Below are 19,336 nucleotides of genomic sequence, written 5' to 3' on the forward strand. Positions count from 1 at the left end.
AAACCAGAGAGTGGTTCCACTATAAATCACCAACAAAAAGAAGAGAAATGTCCTTGTGTTTGGGAGAAAAGCTGAAACATGACATGAAACTGTTGGTATGCTGTGGTGAATACTCAAGATATCTCACAGGTATATTTATGGACAATGTGGCTGAACTATCCTGCGCGCTGGGTGTTCGTGAAGAAACTACCTCCTGCCGCTTCATGAAGCTTCTGATCGAACCGGAGCAGCAAGATCTGATCTACAAAATTATCAGAGTGTCTGGAATATGTGCGGATAATTGCCCTCTAGACTAGACGAAGTTTAGAAAATCCAACGAGAAACTTAAACGGCACAAGAGGCAATTTGACACTGCATCAACGATTGACCTTTTCCAAGATAAAATCTGTAAAATTTCATATGAAGACATTTTGCAGCCACTTATTCATGGACCCAAACAGAGGGAAAAGGTTGAAGAATTCTTCACGTGGCTTGTTATTGCACGAGGTCCCCTCTGCTGTCTACTATGACGAATACTATTTGGGGGGGGGGGGGGGGCAACCATATTAAAGCATATTATTAAAATGTAGGATTTTTCCCGATTTTGACCCGGGGATATACTTTAATATACTTTAATATACCTACAATATACTTTAATATATCCCTATCTCCTTGGAAGCCTACATCAAAAATTGTTGCCCAAAATAAGCTTGAAATGCAATTCTTAATCGATTCCAAAAAGTTCTTGAAAAAATATTGAAAAGTGATAGAGTTATTTCAATTTTAATGAAGTCATTTTGGCTAGTATTCCGAACCGAGATATTATGTGCAATTTTCCCAATTTTGTTCATGGAGGTCTTTTTACTTAGTATCCACTATATTCAACAAACACTGAGTTATATCTTTCACATAGAGTTAGTCTCATTAAAAAATATTGAAATTTTATCGAATTTGGGCAAAAGCGAATTTGGGCATATTTTTTTAAGCTCATAGCTCAGCCAATTTTTGACCAATCTGGATGGAAATTCATGTACTAGTCCTAAAACAGGCTTATCTTGCGAATCTGAGTGAAAAATATAGTTCATCATGTAAATCTTAATGAAGAATATAAATCTTCTAATTGTAGGTTACATATTAAAGTATATTAAAATGTAGGATTTTTTCCGATTTTGACCCGGGGATATACTTTAATATACTTTAATATGGTTGCCCCCCCCCCCCCCCCCCCTATTTAGAATTAAAATACGTTATCATAAGGAAATTACCCCCATTTTCTCAGACATTAACAATAAATACAAAAAGGGAACTCACGGGTCCAGTTGACACTTTCTCATCATCCTGCTGTCCGTACTCTTTCAACCAGCGCTCCGTTATGAGCTTCTGCTCGGGTATTTGGGGACAGCGGGTCATCCTCCTGGCGTGAATACCGTATGTGTTGTTGTACCTGGGAGTGGTGAGTCACATGGTGAGTCACGTGGTGAGTCACGTGGTGAGTCACGTGGTGAGTCACGTGGCAGCTAGTTGTAGGGCACCAGAGCAGGCAAGGGACGTGACATAGATTTTTGGATGTGCAAAGTTTAATTTAATTTCAAAAAGGGTAAATTCGCTCTAGTATTCATTATTTCAATTGTATAATACGGTGTTATGAATGTATCACAAATTTTGTTGCGGGTAATAATTTAGCTGTTTCTCTTCTCACACATTGAAATGTCATGCATGAGGTGAATATTATGTGGTTTATCAGCGTAACGTTCTCGAATACACTTTGAAGATGTGTTTAAGTACACTTTGAAGATGTGTTTAAGTACCTAGCCTCAAGAATCCCGTTATATTCTTCGAGCTGGTTCGCGAATCCGGGATTTGGATTGATACAAGAGCGTATCTTTTTAACATACTCTTGGGCGACTGATATGTTCATTGAATACTCCTTCATAATGTATGCGATAACCTGAAATACGTTTTCGTCAGTGTTGATGTACCCAAGTAACAAAGGATGTCACTTAATATATTAAGGAAATTAAATATTATAGAGTAAATCTAAAACTGGGAAAACAGACAAGATAATGTGGTAGGCGTTAATAAAGATAAAATTAAATTAGTACAATGTTAAAGTTATAATACAATATGTTACCGGTCGCGGTGTAAAGTGGAATAATGTTATGTAGTCGGTGTTTCAAATTGAAACTTCTCCAAGTAACAATTAAAGTAACAGCGTATTTAATAATTAATTAACAATTAAGGGGGCCGGGGGGGGGGGTCTTCATCAAAATTCTCTCGAAATTGATTTTATAGTTGTTTCTGATAGAGGGGAGTGATATCTATCAGCTGCTTTTGGTCCCATGGAAAAATATTGTTCCTAGCCAAAATTATCGCCAGTCAAAGGTCAGCGCTTATGTGTAATTGTATTGCGCGAGCGATTTTCAATCGCGCGCCCTGAAAATCGAGTCTAAAAATCTATCTTCTCCTACATTTTTTGAGCAATCACCCTAAAACTTTCAGGATATGTTCTATGGATCATTTAGAAGATATCTGTCGAGCCGAATTTTGAGATAGGCCTTAGAAGATTTTTTATTCAATTTTGAAAATCTTGGACCTCATTTTTTTACGATTTTTCCAGGTCCAAGATTTTCAAAATTGAATAAAAAATCTTCTAAGGCCTATCTCAAAATTCGGCTCGACAGATATCTTCTAAATGATCCCTAGAACATATCCTGAAAGGGGGGGAATGCAACGTCAATTAATATCAATTAATGTCAATTAATGTCAATTAATGTCAATTAATGTCAATGTCAGTTTTGCAAAATTTTGGAATACTGACATTAATTGACACGATATTTTTCGACCAGAGATTATGTAGTTCTACCATATTTTTAGCACTTTAGAACGTTTATATCATCAATTTATTCACTACTATCACATATGGAAATGTGAAATGTGAAAAAATTCAGATCATTAAACAATAAAACTAAAATAATACGGTTTCCCGAAATTTAATTTTCTTAAGGGGGCCGGGGGGGGGTCTTCATCAAAATTCTCTCGAAATCGACTTTATAGTTGTTTCTGATAGAGGGGAGTGATATCTTTCAGCTGCTTTTGGTCCCATGGAAAAATATTGTTCCTAGCCGAAATTATCGCTGGTCAAAGGTCAGCGCTTATGTGTAATTGTATTGCGCGAGCGATTTTCAATTGCGCGTTCTGAAAATCGAGTCTAAAAATCTATCTTCTCCTACATTTTTTGAGCAATCACCCTCAAACTTTCAGGATATGTTCTTAGGATCAGTAAGAAGAGAACTCTAGAGCCAGAATTTTGAGATAGGCCTTTAAAGATTTTTAATTCGATTTTGAAATTCTTGGACCTTAATTTTTAGAGGTCCAAGAATTTCAAAATCGGATTAAAAATCTTTAAAGGCCTATCTCAAAATTCTGGCTCTAGAGTTCTCTTCTTACTGATCCAAAGAACATATCCTGAAAGTTTGAGGGTGATTGCTCAAAAAATGTAGGAGAAGATAGATTTTTAGACTCGATTTTCAGAACGCGCGATTGAAAATCGCTCGCGCAGTACAATTACATATAAGCGCTGACCTTTGACCAGCGATAATTTCGGCTAGGAACAATATTTTTCCATGGGACCAAAAGCAGCTGATAGATATCACTCCCTTCTATCAGAAACAACTATAAAGTCGATTTCGAGAGAATTTTGATGAAGACCCCCCCCCGGCCCCCTTAAATGGGCGTGGCCATCCAAGGGCGTGGTTCTCAACATCATCAGAACTTAAAACCCACATTAAACGAAATGCCTTCATGACATTTATATTTGAATAACGAATCTTAAACAGCTAACATTACTCCTTCATACTAAAAAAGCCGATTCTAGATATTTTACCTGTATAAGAAACCAATAAAATATGGGCGTGGCCGGTGGGGATCGAAGATGGAAGAGTTCGAAGCTGAAATCTTTTTTGGTGGTCTTTGAACCTAAGGATCAACAGATAAGAACATACTCATAATTATTCAAGGACATTTTGTTTTTTTGAACCGGTCTAACTTACATAGACGTGAATATCTTGAATATTTATCGAATAATGATAATCTCAAATTTCATGACATATTTATGTCAATTAATGTCAATTAATGTCAATTAATGTCAATTAATGTCAATTAATGTCAATTAATGTCAATTAATGTCAATTAATGTCAATTAATGTCAATCAATGTCAATGTCAGTTTGGGGTTTTTATGGAATACGGACATTAATTGACGTTGCATTCCCCCCCCTGAAAGTTTCAGGGTGATTGCTCAAAAAATGTAGGAGAAGATAGATTTTTAGACTCGATTTTCAGGGCGCGCGATTGAAAATCGCTCGCGCAATACAATTACACATGAGCGCTGACCTTTGACTGGCGATAATTTTGGCTAGGAACAATATTTTTCCATGGGACCAAAAGCAGCTGATAGATATCACTCCCCTCTATCAGAAACAACTATAAAATCAATTTCGAGAGAATTTTGATGAAGACCCCCCCCCCCCCCCGGCCCCCTTAAAGTAACAGGTTTATTTAATAATTAAAACTCACACAGGAGGCTGATCTGCTGACCCCCATCCGGCAGTGCACGAATACTTTCTTGTTCTGCCTCTTAGCGTCTTTGATGAAGTTGTAGGTGTCGTCCCAATACTGCTGTAAGTAACTAGCTTCCTCGTCCTTTATCCTGGGAGTTATAAGTTTGATGAAAAGGAAAATACTAAAGATATTATAATAAGTAAAAGACAATTTAACCTGCAAGAAGATGCCGGCAAGTGGATATGGTCAAGAGTCTGATTCTAGGAATCACACAAGAAATTATGAGTGGCACACACCTGATAGTTTTATAAACAAATTCATGACTGAAGAAGTTAGCAATCTCCATGGTAACGTTCAGAACATGGGTGACTCCGTACTGCTTGAGCTGTGTCAAGTGACTGGCATTCCATTCGTTACCCAGGTACAGGTAGTCAAATATCTTGCTCGGACTCTCCGTCGATTGGCCGAACACTTTCACAATCTGAGGGCACCCGATACTGAATATCTTTTTAGTGAACGGTGTAAAGTGGATTAAGTTATCTTGACAGGATCTGTGTTCTATGTAACTGAATTAGGTTGTGTCCTAATAAGGTAACATTAGGTTGTGTCCTAATAAGGTATCATTATTCGATATAACATAAGAAATTTATGAATAATATTATGTGGGACTAATATTGTTCTCTTTGATTCTTGAATAATATCAAAGGATCCTCTGAAACCAATATTTTTACACATTGCAATATTTTTAATATTATGGAATTAAAAATCAACTTAAATATAACGCCAAAAAACTTAGGCCTGTAAAGATGAAATACCAATGTATTATATATTATTACTATTTGGGATTCCATTATTGGATTTATCTTAAAGGTTTTCCATTGCATTGGGGCACAAAAGTTATGTTTTTAAAAATATTCATAGGTATCGTTTTTAGTTGTGTCATTTCATTTCCAATGTTACACTTTGTAGGAACTGATATTAACCGAGTTTCTGATTCAGGATGTTACTGAAGATAGTAATGAAACTGTTTTAACACCTCAGTACTGTGTTTTACTACAGCTCAACCTGCTCAGTCTGACTATTTGGGAATTTAAACTCTTGATATTATTACTATAATATACTATTATATTATATAATGATTAAAATAAACCTGCTCATCTATAAAGCGTTTGTAGGGAGTGAGATTAACATTAAAGTCGGACTCCAGCTGTTTACGGATTTCCAGGCAGCTCGCATTATCAAGATCTATCGTCATTATTATCTCTCTCATTCGGAACAGGATCTTCTCCATAATCCTCTTTATCTTATCACTGAAACAGCCAGGTAATTTACAATATAGGAGTTTTTCTTAACGGTTCAGAGAAATTATTCCGCTGACTGCTGAAACATAATCCCCAAATTCCCCACAATGTATACCCTGGCCTTGTATAATATTACAATGAGAATTCTCGTGACTACTTAGTTAAAATAAAATAAATATGTTATAAATTCAGTCATATGTAAATTTTACTTCCGTGTGTACAGTACAGTATACTGTGTAGTGTGTACAAATATACATACACATTACACTGTGTGCAGACAGTATCTTAGCTTACACGTGGGGATGTATACTGTACATTGTACATTGTACATTACATACACTGTATAGTGTAGAGTCACGTAGGTCTTCCTATGATGCACATTAGCACCATGTTCACTAATCACTATCTCCACTTCCACTACCACCATTAGCAAACCACGCATGTACACTACACACACCACGCACACCGGCATACAGTGTATAAGGCATGAACAATGAACATTGCGGGAAACACACACTTGGCAAGGCGAGTGTAAACAGTGGTTTCTGCTTGCAAATACCTTTTCAACGTGGTCGTGTAAACAGTGAACATTGAAATAGTGTAATTTATACCGTTCCAAGATATGTATTCCCACTAAACTTATTTATATATTAAATGTCCCTGAGGGTTTGGTATGGGCTCCAAAGGCTACAAAAGGACCCTTCAATTTGGTCATGTGGTCAGTACCTCTAAAACGTGAGATTAGTGATTATTTCAACATACACCGTCCTCATGATATCCCTTATTTTACCCCTCATACATGTTACACAACAACAAGGGTATAACTTTAACAAAATACAAAGGACCCTAATTTTAAAGATACCTCTAATTTAAATGTACGTTTAACCATTTAAACACGCGTGTTTAATAGACACACATATTTATGACACGTTAAATCTTACATAAGACACCTGCCTCCTCTCTCCCTCTTCTCACCGCCCATATTATTTGTTACCCACTTTTTTGTTTTGTTTTGTTTTGAAACCCCACGGTGGAGGTTGGCGTGTGCCGCAATTTATTAATCAATGGTTATTACATAAATGAAATTATAGAAGTCACACTAAAATATAATAATGTAAAATAAAATATATTAAAATAAATGCCCTACTAAAAGTACTATATAACTAACGGTCTGCAAAACTGGTTGAAGTCGCAATTTGTGAACATGCTAATTACTATTTAATAATAATAGATAAAAAGTTTTGCGCGGCAGATGTAAATTCGGCATTGCATAATGAGATAATGGCAGTGAAATTAAAATGATATGTTGTTGATAAAAGATCATAGTCATTTGTCGCGAGTGATCTTTCTTTACGCGTTGTCGCTTACTAACTCGGTGCTGTAGTCTATTTGCGAGCGCCCTTCTCTTTGAGACTTTCTTAGCCCAGGTATACTATAAAGTAAGAAATTTGGCCAATTTTCATCGTCTCCTGAGCTTTGCAGCTTGAGGAGTTCGCGCTTAGCTGAATTTTTAAAGATTTCAATCGAAAAGGTAGAACTTGGAATAGTTATATCCTTACTTTGTTTTGTAATAGAGAGCATGGGTCCTTTGAAGAAAAGAATATTTCTAAATGTTGGGCCGTTGTAAGTTGTGAACCAAGAAAGGTTATGTTCGTATGTGGAATTATAGGTGGGAATATCGTGAGGGAAAAGTTCTTTGATGGATTTAGGGAGAAGGCTTGGCATGTTCCTTACTTTGTGTAGTAGAATAAGAGCGTTTTTTACAATGACGCTATGGACTGTTAGGATATTATGCAATCTAAACGCACTTTTTGTGTGCTCCGGGGGATTGCCGTCTTTATATCTATAATTTACATATCCTGACATAACAGCTCTAATTCCCTGCTTTTGCTTGGTGAACAGAGATTCAATGTGACATTTTGAGGCAAATCCCCACACTAAAGAGCAGAAATTTAGATGGGATTGGATAAGGCTTTGGAAAATGTTTAGGCGGGCTTTGATAGGTAGAAGGTGCTTTAGCTTATACATAACTCCGAGGTAGCGACCCATCTTTATTCTAACTGCCGTAATGTGTTTTTGCCAAGTGAGCTTTTCGTCTAGGATCACTCCTAAAAATCTTGCTTCAGTCTTACGTTCGATTACAGTGTTGTCAATGGACAAATTAAAGCCGCTGAAGTCGATTCTTTTTCTAGTGAAAATCATGTAACACGTCTTTTTTACATTTAAAGATAGCCCATTAGCACCTACCCAATCTACAAGACGTGAAATTAGCTGATTAGCTTTTAATTGTATTTCTTCTAGGGTGGTTCCACTAATTAATATGTTTGCGTCGTCGGCATAAAGGATGAACTTTGCAAAATCACTAATTCCAGGTAGGTCGTTTATATAAATTACAAATAAGAGAGGTCCTAGAATGCTCCCCTGAGGTACGCCGTAAACTATGGGCATGCTAGAAGAGCAAGTTCCGTTTAAAGTTACGTATTGAGATCGATTACAAAGGTAAGATCTAAACCATTCGTGCGCGACTCCCCTGATCCCATAATGGTCAAGCTTCTTAAGCAAGGTCTCATGATCAAGCACTCAGAGTAGGAAGTAGTAGGAATAAGTAAAGTAGATATGGGGAAAAGATATTCGATTGAGATGATGAAATAAAGGAAGCTGTTTCATACGGCTTCAATACTGACTCTTTAAATCATGTTTAGCGACTTGGTACTCAATACTGGCTCTTTAAAATCATGTTTAGTGACTTGGCTCTCAATACTTACTCTTTAAAATCATGTTTAGCGACTTGGCTCTCGATGAGTGAGTTGTCCTCCCAGTCGTCCTCAGTTTCCAGATAATCAGGTACTTTAGCGGTGTAACATCCTGCCCAGGTGTGGTGGTTCCTGCTGCCCGGGAAGAAGTTGTGTCTCCGGGCGTTCTCTATGTCAGGGTTCAGGTAGGAGTAGGCTACCCTGCGAACATTACACACGTGTCATCATGGTATTATAGAATATAGTAGTAAGAGTATTAATATAGTAGGACTATAATAAACAGATAGTTAATAGTCCTACAGCAGTACAGTACTACAGTATATTATAGTAGTAGGTATAGTTTAGTGGTTCAGAGCACTGAATTGGGTGCTCTGAGTGGGGGGACTTTTTGAATAGTGGTTCTTTCAATTGAAGTTCAATCGCAATTTGATAGTGTTGCCGATTAAAAAGGAAAGGAGACAATTTTAAGAAGCTTTATTTGTCCAAATACTTACCATAAAGCTTGCAAGTTGACAGGCTTGAAAATATACTGGCCATGATTCTGAGCGGATCTGATCTTGATGCCACCATCACCATCCATCTCTATAGACATTCCTTTAGTAACTGGCAGTGCCATGGCGACTGTTATATCTCCTTGACATCCAGAAGGTGACTGAAAGTATGCAATAATATCAATATTATTGAATAACATAGGACGCATCTAGATTCTAGATACAAGTACATTCAATGTACAATTTGTTTGCTTTCACTAAAAAAATAATGTTTGATAGAATATAAATTATAAAATGCTAGTCACGGAACACACCTCTCGATGGTTGGGACAAGCAGTAACGTTCTCCGGCAGATTATTGCCGATGTTGATCCCTAAGATGGCGTGCTCACGTACGTCCTCCCCGTAACCCGGGTCAAGATGAGCACCTACCATGATCACCATGTACCTCTTCTTGCTCTCGGACGACTTCACTGCTCCAGGTACCACCTGAAGAGGTGGTGGTTAAAGGTGTGTACCAGTTGAATCTTGTCTGTGTACATTGTACAAGTTGAGCAAAATCTAACCAGTTAAATATTCATTTTATTCTGATATATCTTCTACTGATCATATATTGACTTTCAGGCCTACTGGTTCACATGCCAGTTACCATTATTAATTAACAGTTTCAAACCAGATAGCTGATATATGAGCTACATAACTGTTTTTGTTTACAGATCTAAACTTTGTGTAAACAAACTAAATAATCCTAACATTCTTGGCATGACCGTTCTGAACACTCCTGACAATTATGTCATTTCACCAGCCATGCTGAACTGACTCTAATCAGCGATAGCCGTTACGGAGTGCATTAAATGTACCGATCATCAGAGTATATTTAGCCCAAATAAGTATTGATAGCTAGCGATTAGTATGAAGTCTATAAATAATCTCTGCTTAGTTGGTGCGAAATGCAAATATCCTTGTATAGTATTTACCGCTATACACCGTCGTGAACTATTTTAATTGCGCTGATCGCATCTCGGAAGACAATTGAACAGAAATTATGTAGGTAGAGCGAAAACAGAATGTTATTGAACATGACTAAAATGACTATAAATGGAAATAAAAGTTGTCTCAAAAAATGATTAAAGCTATAGAAGCTGTATGATGAAAACAGAAAAGTGGGATCAGACTAAGATCCAACAGAAGTGAAAAACATCAGAAAAAAGCAGAAAACTTACCAATTGAATGGAATGTTCAAGGTAAGCTGGTCTCTGAGCGGAGGGATGTGGCATGACTTCATCCAGAATACGTTGAGTAATACACTTGATCAGACCTGCAGTTGAAAATAGTTTAGTTGCAGATTCATCGAGAAGCTTTTACAAACTTTCTGCGGCCCCTCAGCAACACACGTCTGGCTACTATACGAAGCACAGCTTTGATCACAGTGAATTGAATCTGATAGAGCTACAGTGCATAAGACTTTGAACTTCGCTTCTTACATGCGTGGCTCCTGCAGCAATTTAAAGAGATTCTCTACACATTTTAATTGTGATTATTTGTATAATATTTCCTTTAAAGCAGCTGCCTTTTTAAACTAAGTTTGATAGATAAGGAATCATGCCTACTCAATGTGAAACTGTTACTTGGGATCAAATGTGATTTTACAAGAGAAATAAGGGGTTAAGACAGAATCTCATGCCAGAAGCATCTTTCATACAGAAATGGCACGATGTTATCAGTATGTCGGTACTGTCATTGATCTTGACATAAAAATCACTTACGAACAAAAAGCACGCTCATTTACTTACTGACATATGGAGGTAAAACTAGAGAAATAGCAATGGTTAGTGAAAAATTAGACTTTTAAAAAGTTTATTATGAAGCAGTCGGAATATTTTGTATTTTTAAAATAAGTTCAACAAGTTTTAACTTACTCTTTTCCTGGTCCGATAAACTTTGAACTAGTCCAGGGATGTTCCTAGCAAAACTTTTGGCGGTGAGTATGCTCTCGACACTATGGCTGAAACAGTTTTTGATCAGGTTAGGATACATTTCAAACTCAGAATCAGTACCGATTAGAGTAATCACTAACCAAATTAAAATTAGGGTATCGCTATAGCTTTGGCCTATGTATTATGTTGCATCATATCGAACTGTTTCAAAAAAGCGCTCCTTTGTGCGCGCGCGTCCAGAACTGTTGCAGTGGCTGCTGAAAAATTGAAGTTTGCACTGCGCTATTGTAAGAAAACCAGCAAGCATGTCCGAATTTCAATCCCCGCTTTCGATGATTTCACAAACAATAACAATGAGCAATTCCTCCAATCCCTGAAACCAATAAAATGTGGGTAAACCGTAAAATAATGGTCGGAATATTCGCGATAAAAGTTAACGAACATTAACAATGCCGAGTTAAAGTTTGATATTCGACGGTCGGAATATTGGATACTTATTGGGTACGCTGCAATGACAGTTTCTTTATTGCAAGACAATTAGCAACGACTACCAACACTTACTGCAGACATTTATTGTGGCATAAAGGAAATTTTGTTAAATATCAGCTGTGAAGTTTTGTTTGTGCTCTGAAGTAGACACGTGACACAGCATCATCTGCTGAACTTGAACTTTAAGTAAGAAAATCAAGATTCACTCGTGTTAACAGCACTAAACTGTTAAACTAACATTTATCAGTCGATATTAATCCGATTAAACATTTTACAGACTTCCCTCAGGCTCCTGTCTGCTCCGTGAACACCTTCTTTTAGAAGGGTTTATATTCTCTTCAACATATGCCAGACTTTTTAGAGAGGTTTCGATGATAAGAATACTTCTAAATGTTGAACAAATCATAATCCAAAAGTGATGTGTGAGCACTTAGCAGCCTAACTTAATAAATTGTTAACCTCATCTCCCAAAGATGTTGCCCTGCCCCCAATGTAGTGGTACGCTCGTTAAGCCATTGTGTGTATAGTGTATGTAACTAGAGCTGTCTTACCAAGTCCACCAGAGAAGTTTACAGTTACAATAAGAACAACCTCCCCGCCTGTCATTCAACTGTTATTGGATATAAGTCGGAAGAATAATCGCACTTCACTTCTCGTACCACAACACTGCCATCTAACGATCTATCCTACACCTTGAAAGCATGATAATATGTTCATCAGAGATATGTAAAATATAGTCAAAGTTTTAAGTTGCGCCCTATTCTCAAACATGAAGAATGCGAATACGTCTTCGATAGGAATCTGGTTACCTAACTCGAAATATTTTAAACAGTTTAATTTTTCTTCAAAGAGTTGTAAAGCCATACAACTTGAATTAATATGCGATAAATCGTATGCGATACTAGAGTGGTTAAGTGTTAACTTACTCTGTGAAGGCGATTAGAAAAAGGGCTCCAGAAATTGTTCCGAAATGCGTAGGAGGGTTTAATTTACTGCAAATACTCGGATTAATATTAAACATCTTGACTTAAATGAAGCTCACTGTACTTGTGAAGTGTGTCCCACAATAGTATAAGTTCACAGTGCCCTAAAAGCTAAACCGAGCCTCTGGTCACGTACAGGCTACATCTTGTAATCTGATCCCATAAAATGTGAGTAACATATGGTGCAAATCCCTTCATCAGCTCAAAACGGATATTGTACCTACAGATTTTTGGGGTACACACGACACCGTACGGCACCTCTCACACGACAGCATACGGCACCTCTCACACGGCACGTGGGTCTCACACGGGCGACACGCCACCACGAAAACGATAAACGACACCTCATCAACACGTCTAAAATTAAACCCCAGCTACAAGCGTGATTAATAAGGAAGTGAGCAGAACTCATTAATAATTTGGGAATATCATATGCAGGGACAAAAGGATTTCGCGGCATGTACGAAATCGCGAAATTTCCCATTCTCCGCGACAAATTTTATGTATAGTTTAATGTATAGCCTGTTAAATTTCGCGGTACCGCGAAATTTGGCCAAAATAATCGCGAAATCCTTTTGTCCCTGATCATATGGGCTCATTAAATATGAGAGTTTACTAGTTTTAACTTTATGCTTAAAACCTCACAAACATTAGATAAAAAGAGAGCGTGAAATTTGAGAACTTCCTACATTGAGGTCATATTATATGCCTATTTCAATAATTTGAGCCGTTATCGGATAAGACCCGAGACCCTGTGCGTATGTAAACATTTCAACCAGTGAGGTTTAGAAAACATTTATAATTCACGAGTAACACTCTATATTATCCAGTATTACAATAAATATAATAATCAGTACCACTTTTGCCATTTATATTTGTAGTTAATAGGTTAGAGGATAATACCTAGTCGTAATTTATCATTTGAGTTGTCAATGCCAATAATTGTCACTCACAAAGCTACTCCAGTGCAAGTATCGATAAATCATGAAGGTGTTACATTGTAATTTTGTAATTTCCCCAATAGAACGAAGTTACCTAGGACCTTCAGAGTTACTACATCCAGAACTTACGTCCGAATGAAAATGACCTAACAAAATTTAGAAGACCAAAGACATAGAGTTTCAAGTATTAACCAGGCGACGGGTGGTAGCCGATCAAACCATAAGAGTGAGTCAGCCTAAGTTGTAACTAGTGCTGATTCTTTAATTACAATGGTTATATACACAAGTACACATGATTCCCCTGTACATTAAACCAGTGCGAAGTTTACGTGCCGGCACAGTGCTCCAGTTTAATAGTTTCACGCTGTACCAGATTTAGGGAGTTATAGAACTTCTATAGTAGTAGCCAGTAGCCAGTAGGGGGTGGTGTAGTGATGTACGCGTTCGGAGTAGCACTCTGGCTGCAGCAGGTGTGCGAAAATAGATGGACATTAGGTTTGCTCGGTACAGATAAGATTTAGGCTGACATGAGAACGAATAAATCACGTACGATACCCTAGTCTTGTGACAGCCCCTACCAACATTAAGGTAACATTTAGGTATACTTCTAGGTCTGACTTCTCTGAATGGAAGTTTGGTGTTCAATACGAAGAGTCCAGATTTTATAGTTTAGTGTAGAGAGAATTGAGACAAGTGGTTGCTTATTTATATTTAGAGCAATCCAGTTTTCAGATTTCAGCCAAACTTTCGACCAGTGGTTTTGTACCGATGAACCCATATCCGGGTGTACATCAGTACTGAGTACATGTCTCCATTAGGGGGAATAAAATAAGCGAACATAAGAGCAGTGCGTAATTGACTTCCCCAGGCTAATCTACCGTTACCCACGTTAACGCACTCAGATAGTGCCGGGAGAGGCCTGGTGATAATTTCCTTAAAGTGACAGTTTCTGTCACTGTAGAGTGAACTTTGAGCAAATCGGCATTGGGCCTTATCGTTCGGACCTAGTACTATTTGTTGAAATGTAAGAGAAATATGGTGAACATTTCCACCAATTGGAAAACAAGTTAACATTTTAATACTGTCGCCATCAACCATATTACACCACCATGAGCTGAGCGAATTCGTAGAAATTTAACAATATAATGAATATTAACTTCTTCATAATCCATATTACTTGACTGCCTCTTGTTTTGACCTCAAAAGGAGTAAAGGAGTGTAACTCTGAAACTACTTCTAAAGACTCAGCTTTCAAATAAATATTAGAAACAAACCTGCGTGCTCGGCTGGAAGCAGACATGACATCCTCCATATCATTAGAGGTATCACTTAACTCTGTGTCAAGAGTGTGACTCTCTACTCCATCCACAATTAAACTACTGACATCTTCTCCTTCTCCTCTGTCTTCAGTACCAATCACCTCGGATTGTACAATATCATCTGCTGTCTTCACTTGAGGTTCTACATTTTCAGTCATTTCACGAGCACCTCAAGAACTTTCATTTCTTGAGCTCCCACACAAAGGTTACATTTATTTGCTGTAAAGAAAGAGACTTTGGTTAGATTCAAGTCTCACGGTGAGATCGTCATTACATTTTTAAATGGATAACCATTACGGTAAATGAGAAGACGTCATTTCTTTGTACAATTATATAGCCAAGCATCGAATTTGATGATGCAAAATGAGACAATGTAAAGAAACATTGTTCAATGAGGTAGCCCATCGGTTGCAAAATTACGTAATCTCGGCAAATATTTCATCACGCTCAATTAATGCGGGATGGAGCAGTCCTGGTTACCAAGATTACAAACATTAAGTAAGAAAAGATTATATAGAAAAATCTGAGTAGATCCTAGACATAAAACAACGAGAGAATTATAACATCACGTAATTTTCAAATTGATGCAGACTCAAGCAGGTATGTAATTGATACAAGTATGTGAACTGCTTAGGTGATATAATGGAATGAGCATTCCAATATACCAACACAAACACTGAGATAAATTAAAGCTATAATGTGAAGGTTCAGCTATTTAAAAAACAGAGCGTTGTTTTCTATCCGTATTGTCTGGAATCTGGATGGAATGACATAATTACGATATCATGGCTCTAATTTTGTGGCTATGTATATTCAGTACCAAATTTCACGATTCATGGTTTCTGAATGAGCTGCTATAAAAACACCCTGTTCACATTGAGTAATAATTTTAGTTCTTACACTGAGTATTGTTTCAGAGGTCAAATTATATTGTGAGCTGTGACTCAAAGGACAATTTGATATTGTACACTAACCTAACACATAACAGCTACAGACAGTGGAATGTACAGCTTAGTTTGATTTGTGTTTGGTAGTGAAACTTTCAGATATGCGGTATGCCTTATCTTCTCTAAGTCTTCAGAATTGAATAATGACAATAAAATATGATCATAAATGAAGCACAACTAATGAATGTCGAATGTCGTGCTATGTATTACGAGACATGGATTTTTTAAACTTAAAAAACCCTAATACTAAATATTAGTTTAAAGTCGAAAAGAGATCTTGTTAAATGTAGCAAGCTAAGCAATCAATTATATCTGGGAAAATTAGAGGGAAAAATACATCAGATTTTCCAGTGAGTTCAGTGGGAGCAGTCCAGAAAAGATTCCTTAACAAACTTGTAAATATTTTGACAACCAGACAGATTCCAGAGTTTTGAAAAAGATAAGAAATGGAAGGGAAGATGATGCCCTCATTGGAATTCTTTTTTTAAGTGTCAAGATGACAGCAAAAGTATGGCACAACAAGCAGCTCATGCCAAATAATACATATTAGTATAAGGAATTAATGGCACTTCAAAGAATATAGAGCTATTGAAATATAACGAAAGACGTGTCATTAAGCAGTAAGCAACAGTCTGATGAGGATTGTGGCTCGGCCTCAACAATCCTCGTCAGACGAACCAGCAGATCTAAAGGTCCATGTTCTGAATTTGAAACACGATACAATTCCTGAGCATGCCACAGTAAGGACCATATGCTTTGAGATGTTTTGTCGGGAGTGTGTCCATTCTCTAGGGGGCATTAGAAGCTTCAAATTCTCTAGTTAAATCACAGAGAGATCCCGATAAAAACAGGCGAGAAGGCAGCAAAATGTACATATTATGAAAGTTACACTGATGACTGATCACCCCCTTTTTGTTCACAGCCCATTTAAAGTTATCAAAACTGAATAGCACACACAAAGCATTAAACTCCTAGCAAACAAAAACGCGCCAAAATATATGTGAAACTGCTTAACACCATGATCGCAAGCTCAACAACAATAAACAGTAGTGCATCATGAATGAATTAACTGAGATGAGCGCTCGACTTTAGATTTATAATAATTGTGCAGCATTTGCGCGGCGTTTTTACACACGTTGTACACCTCTTTTCGCGCGCGAAGCTCGCAGCGGCCCCTGTACTGGCCGGCCGCAAGATATTTCTAAGATGGGATTCTAAGATAAAAGATATCTTATATAATATAAGTACAACGTGTAGCAAGCGGTGTACCTTAATTTTTTAATGCGTGTGCACCTTAATTCTTCAAATTGCACAAATTTCAGTACATTTTATAAAAACTTTTTACCATATAATAGACTTTTCATACGTTGTATGACCCGCTGCGCGTACGAGTGCGTGGCTCCCCCTGTATCGTAGAAACTCTACTATACAGACAGCTAGTGGGGGTCACCACGTGATACAATAATAAACGGGTTGCTCTATCCAGAGCCCTTGCGCTTGCAGCAGTGGCGCGAAAGCACATGGTTAGGTAAAATAGACGGGTAATTCATAATATAATAGTCGTGAAATATTTAACCAAGAAAATTGTGACAAAGTGAATTATGGCTTTTGTCAAAGTTTGACGGATTATAACGTGCTATATATTACTGGGCATATGGGCCGCGCTCAGCCTGTCATTCCGCGCTCAGCCTAGAGCTTACCTGGGGACCCCAGGCTATTATGTTCATTAACATAATAGAGATTAGGCGGAATGACAGGCTGAGCGCGGCCCAGTAAAGCTTAGCCTGTCATTCAGCCTGAGGTCCCCAGCTAACATATCACCAATCACGTGATCGATACAGTTTTTTGCCGATATCTCGCTATCCCTACTATATAAGGGGAGCATTTTAACTTTACGTCATGTGGAGTGTTATGTGGTGATTCGGAATCGATCAGCGTTGAAATTAACGGGTGATATTCGTAAAATATTTGTTCCATATATACCGTCGACGAGTCCAACTCGGCGTGCGGGTAGTTTGTAAACCTACAACGTTGAAAATACATCGAATGAGGGATATTTATATTTCAACTGTCCATGTCAAGGGCCCTTTTAGAAAAATCTCGAAGATCGACTGTAGACTAGTGATTTAGCACGCTCGCCAGTTACTTTGACGGATGTTACTCGTCTAAATTTCTTCGAAGTAGCGCGCGCCGCTTTCTTCTCGAAATGTTGGCAAGTGCTACGAAGTAGCGCGCGCCGGGCCAAATCATTAACAATGGTTTAACGGGTGATATAGATACTCGTAAAATATCTGTTCCATATATACCGTCGTTTCATATATTGTATATACCGTCGTTCCATATATACCGTCGACGAGTCCAACCCGGCGCGCGTCCTGGTAGGTTTAGCTGCTAATCTGTACGTTTTGAATTTACATGAGCTTTGATGAGGGGAGAGACAAAATCCTAATCTTAAAGTTAATATCTCTCAACAATCCAGGGTATGGTTTAAATATCAGTCTTAACTTGACACACGCTGCAACCCCTTTTGATCGCGTGCACGAGAGGTATACAACGTGTAGCAAGTCTTAACTGGGTAGTTTGCAGGTGCATTGTTTTTGGTGAACAGATTTTGACAAAGATAATTTCAGTATTTTAACAGCGGAGTAACAAAGCTGACAACTTTGAAAAGACAGCTTTCTCAAAAGCTGCAAACCACCATGCGGTGAACTATTGAAACTAGGGACACTGATAGTGATATAATATGTTTGAGCAGTTATAGACCGGACAATTGGTATATTTTGTTGACCATTGTTAATGATCTGGCCCGGCGCGCGCTACTTCGTATCACTTGCCATTTCGAGAAGAAAGCGGCGCGCGCTACTTCGAAGAAATTTAGACGAGTAACATCCGTCAATATATTTTTAAAGCAAAAGCATACTCTGATAATTATACCCGTTGGCGTTAATGGTTAATTTCAAACATAATTTTTTTCGCTCGTATAAATACAAAATGTTTGTTTCTTTTCCTGCAATAAATTGTTTTTCTCTGGGTAAATAATTTTGTGTATGCTTAAATGATTATTTAAGCATACACCAAATTGTTTAGTCAATATTTAGTTTTAGTTACAGTTTGCACGTAAATTAAAATTTGCATTATAAATTGTTTCAGTTTATTTCGTGGTTCGTATAGATTCTCACAGTACATTTTAGTTTGGGTTGTAGGTAAAGTTTATAACGCTAGAAGTTGGAAGTAGTATTAAGCTTTTGATGGACTTTTGATATAATATTTTGTTAATTGAAAAAAATGAAATGCGTTATGGCAAAAGATTTCATGCGTAACTGAGATAATGCTATATTGTTAGTTTATTACCTTTTGCCCGCTCGAGGCTCCCCAAATATCGCATTCGTTACTTTGACCAACCACCAAATAATAACTATAAGCTGTAAGATAGCACTTTTCGGTCAGTGATCCCAATCAACAATAAAAGTAGCCCTCATATATATAATAATCGGGCCATAGTTTCAGCCCAATATTGCAGTGTATAAGACATGTACCGTTAGGAAGGTTAAAGCAGTTTGTAGCTGTCATATCAGTATTTGAAGCGAACAGACTGTATTCTCTGAATATTATAGTGACCTGCTATTTACCGGGATTGC

The 19,336-nt window shown here is 37.5% G+C and overlaps 1 protein-coding gene across 5 annotated transcripts in view; it reads right to left on the bottom strand.

Annotated features, from left to right (window-relative positions):
- LOC134826569 (uncharacterized) overlaps positions 1 to 14,996 on the bottom strand; it is a 33,064-nt gene extending 18,068 nt beyond the window's left edge. For 4 of the 5 annotated variants that reach the window (XM_063838983.1, XM_063838985.1, XM_063838988.1 and 1 more), the window contains exons 1-12: positions 14,707 to 14,996; positions 11,002 to 11,087; positions 10,876 to 10,893; positions 10,306 to 10,400; positions 9,398 to 9,571; positions 9,087 to 9,244; positions 8,605 to 8,793; positions 5,689 to 5,848; positions 4,835 to 5,019; positions 4,554 to 4,686; positions 1,788 to 1,927; positions 1,291 to 1,423 (exon numbers count right to left, since the gene is read on the bottom strand). In XM_063838983.1, coding sequence (XP_063695053.1) covers positions 1,291 to 1,423; positions 1,788 to 1,927; positions 4,554 to 4,686; positions 4,835 to 5,019; positions 5,689 to 5,848; positions 8,605 to 8,793; positions 9,087 to 9,244; positions 9,398 to 9,571; positions 10,306 to 10,400; positions 10,876 to 10,893; positions 11,002 to 11,087; positions 14,707 to 14,909 — 1,674 coding nt within the window. In that variant the 5' untranslated portion in view covers positions 14,910 to 14,996. The remainder of the gene's footprint in view (positions 1 to 1,290; positions 1,424 to 1,787; positions 1,928 to 4,553; positions 4,687 to 4,834; positions 5,020 to 5,688; positions 5,849 to 8,604; positions 8,794 to 9,086; positions 9,245 to 9,397; positions 9,572 to 10,305; positions 10,401 to 10,875; positions 10,894 to 11,001; positions 11,088 to 14,706) is intronic. The other variant, XM_063838984.1, reaches the window with a different exon arrangement.
- Positions 14,997 to 19,336: the final 4,340 nt, after the last annotated feature.

The sequence above is a fragment of the Bolinopsis microptera genome, chromosome 2 (genome assembly GCF_026151205.1).
Source record: "Bolinopsis microptera isolate Bmic1 chromosome 2, MBARI_Bmic_1.0, whole genome shotgun sequence".
In the NCBI taxonomy this organism is placed as follows: Eukaryota; Metazoa; Ctenophora; class Tentaculata; order Lobata; family Bolinopsidae; genus Bolinopsis; species Bolinopsis microptera.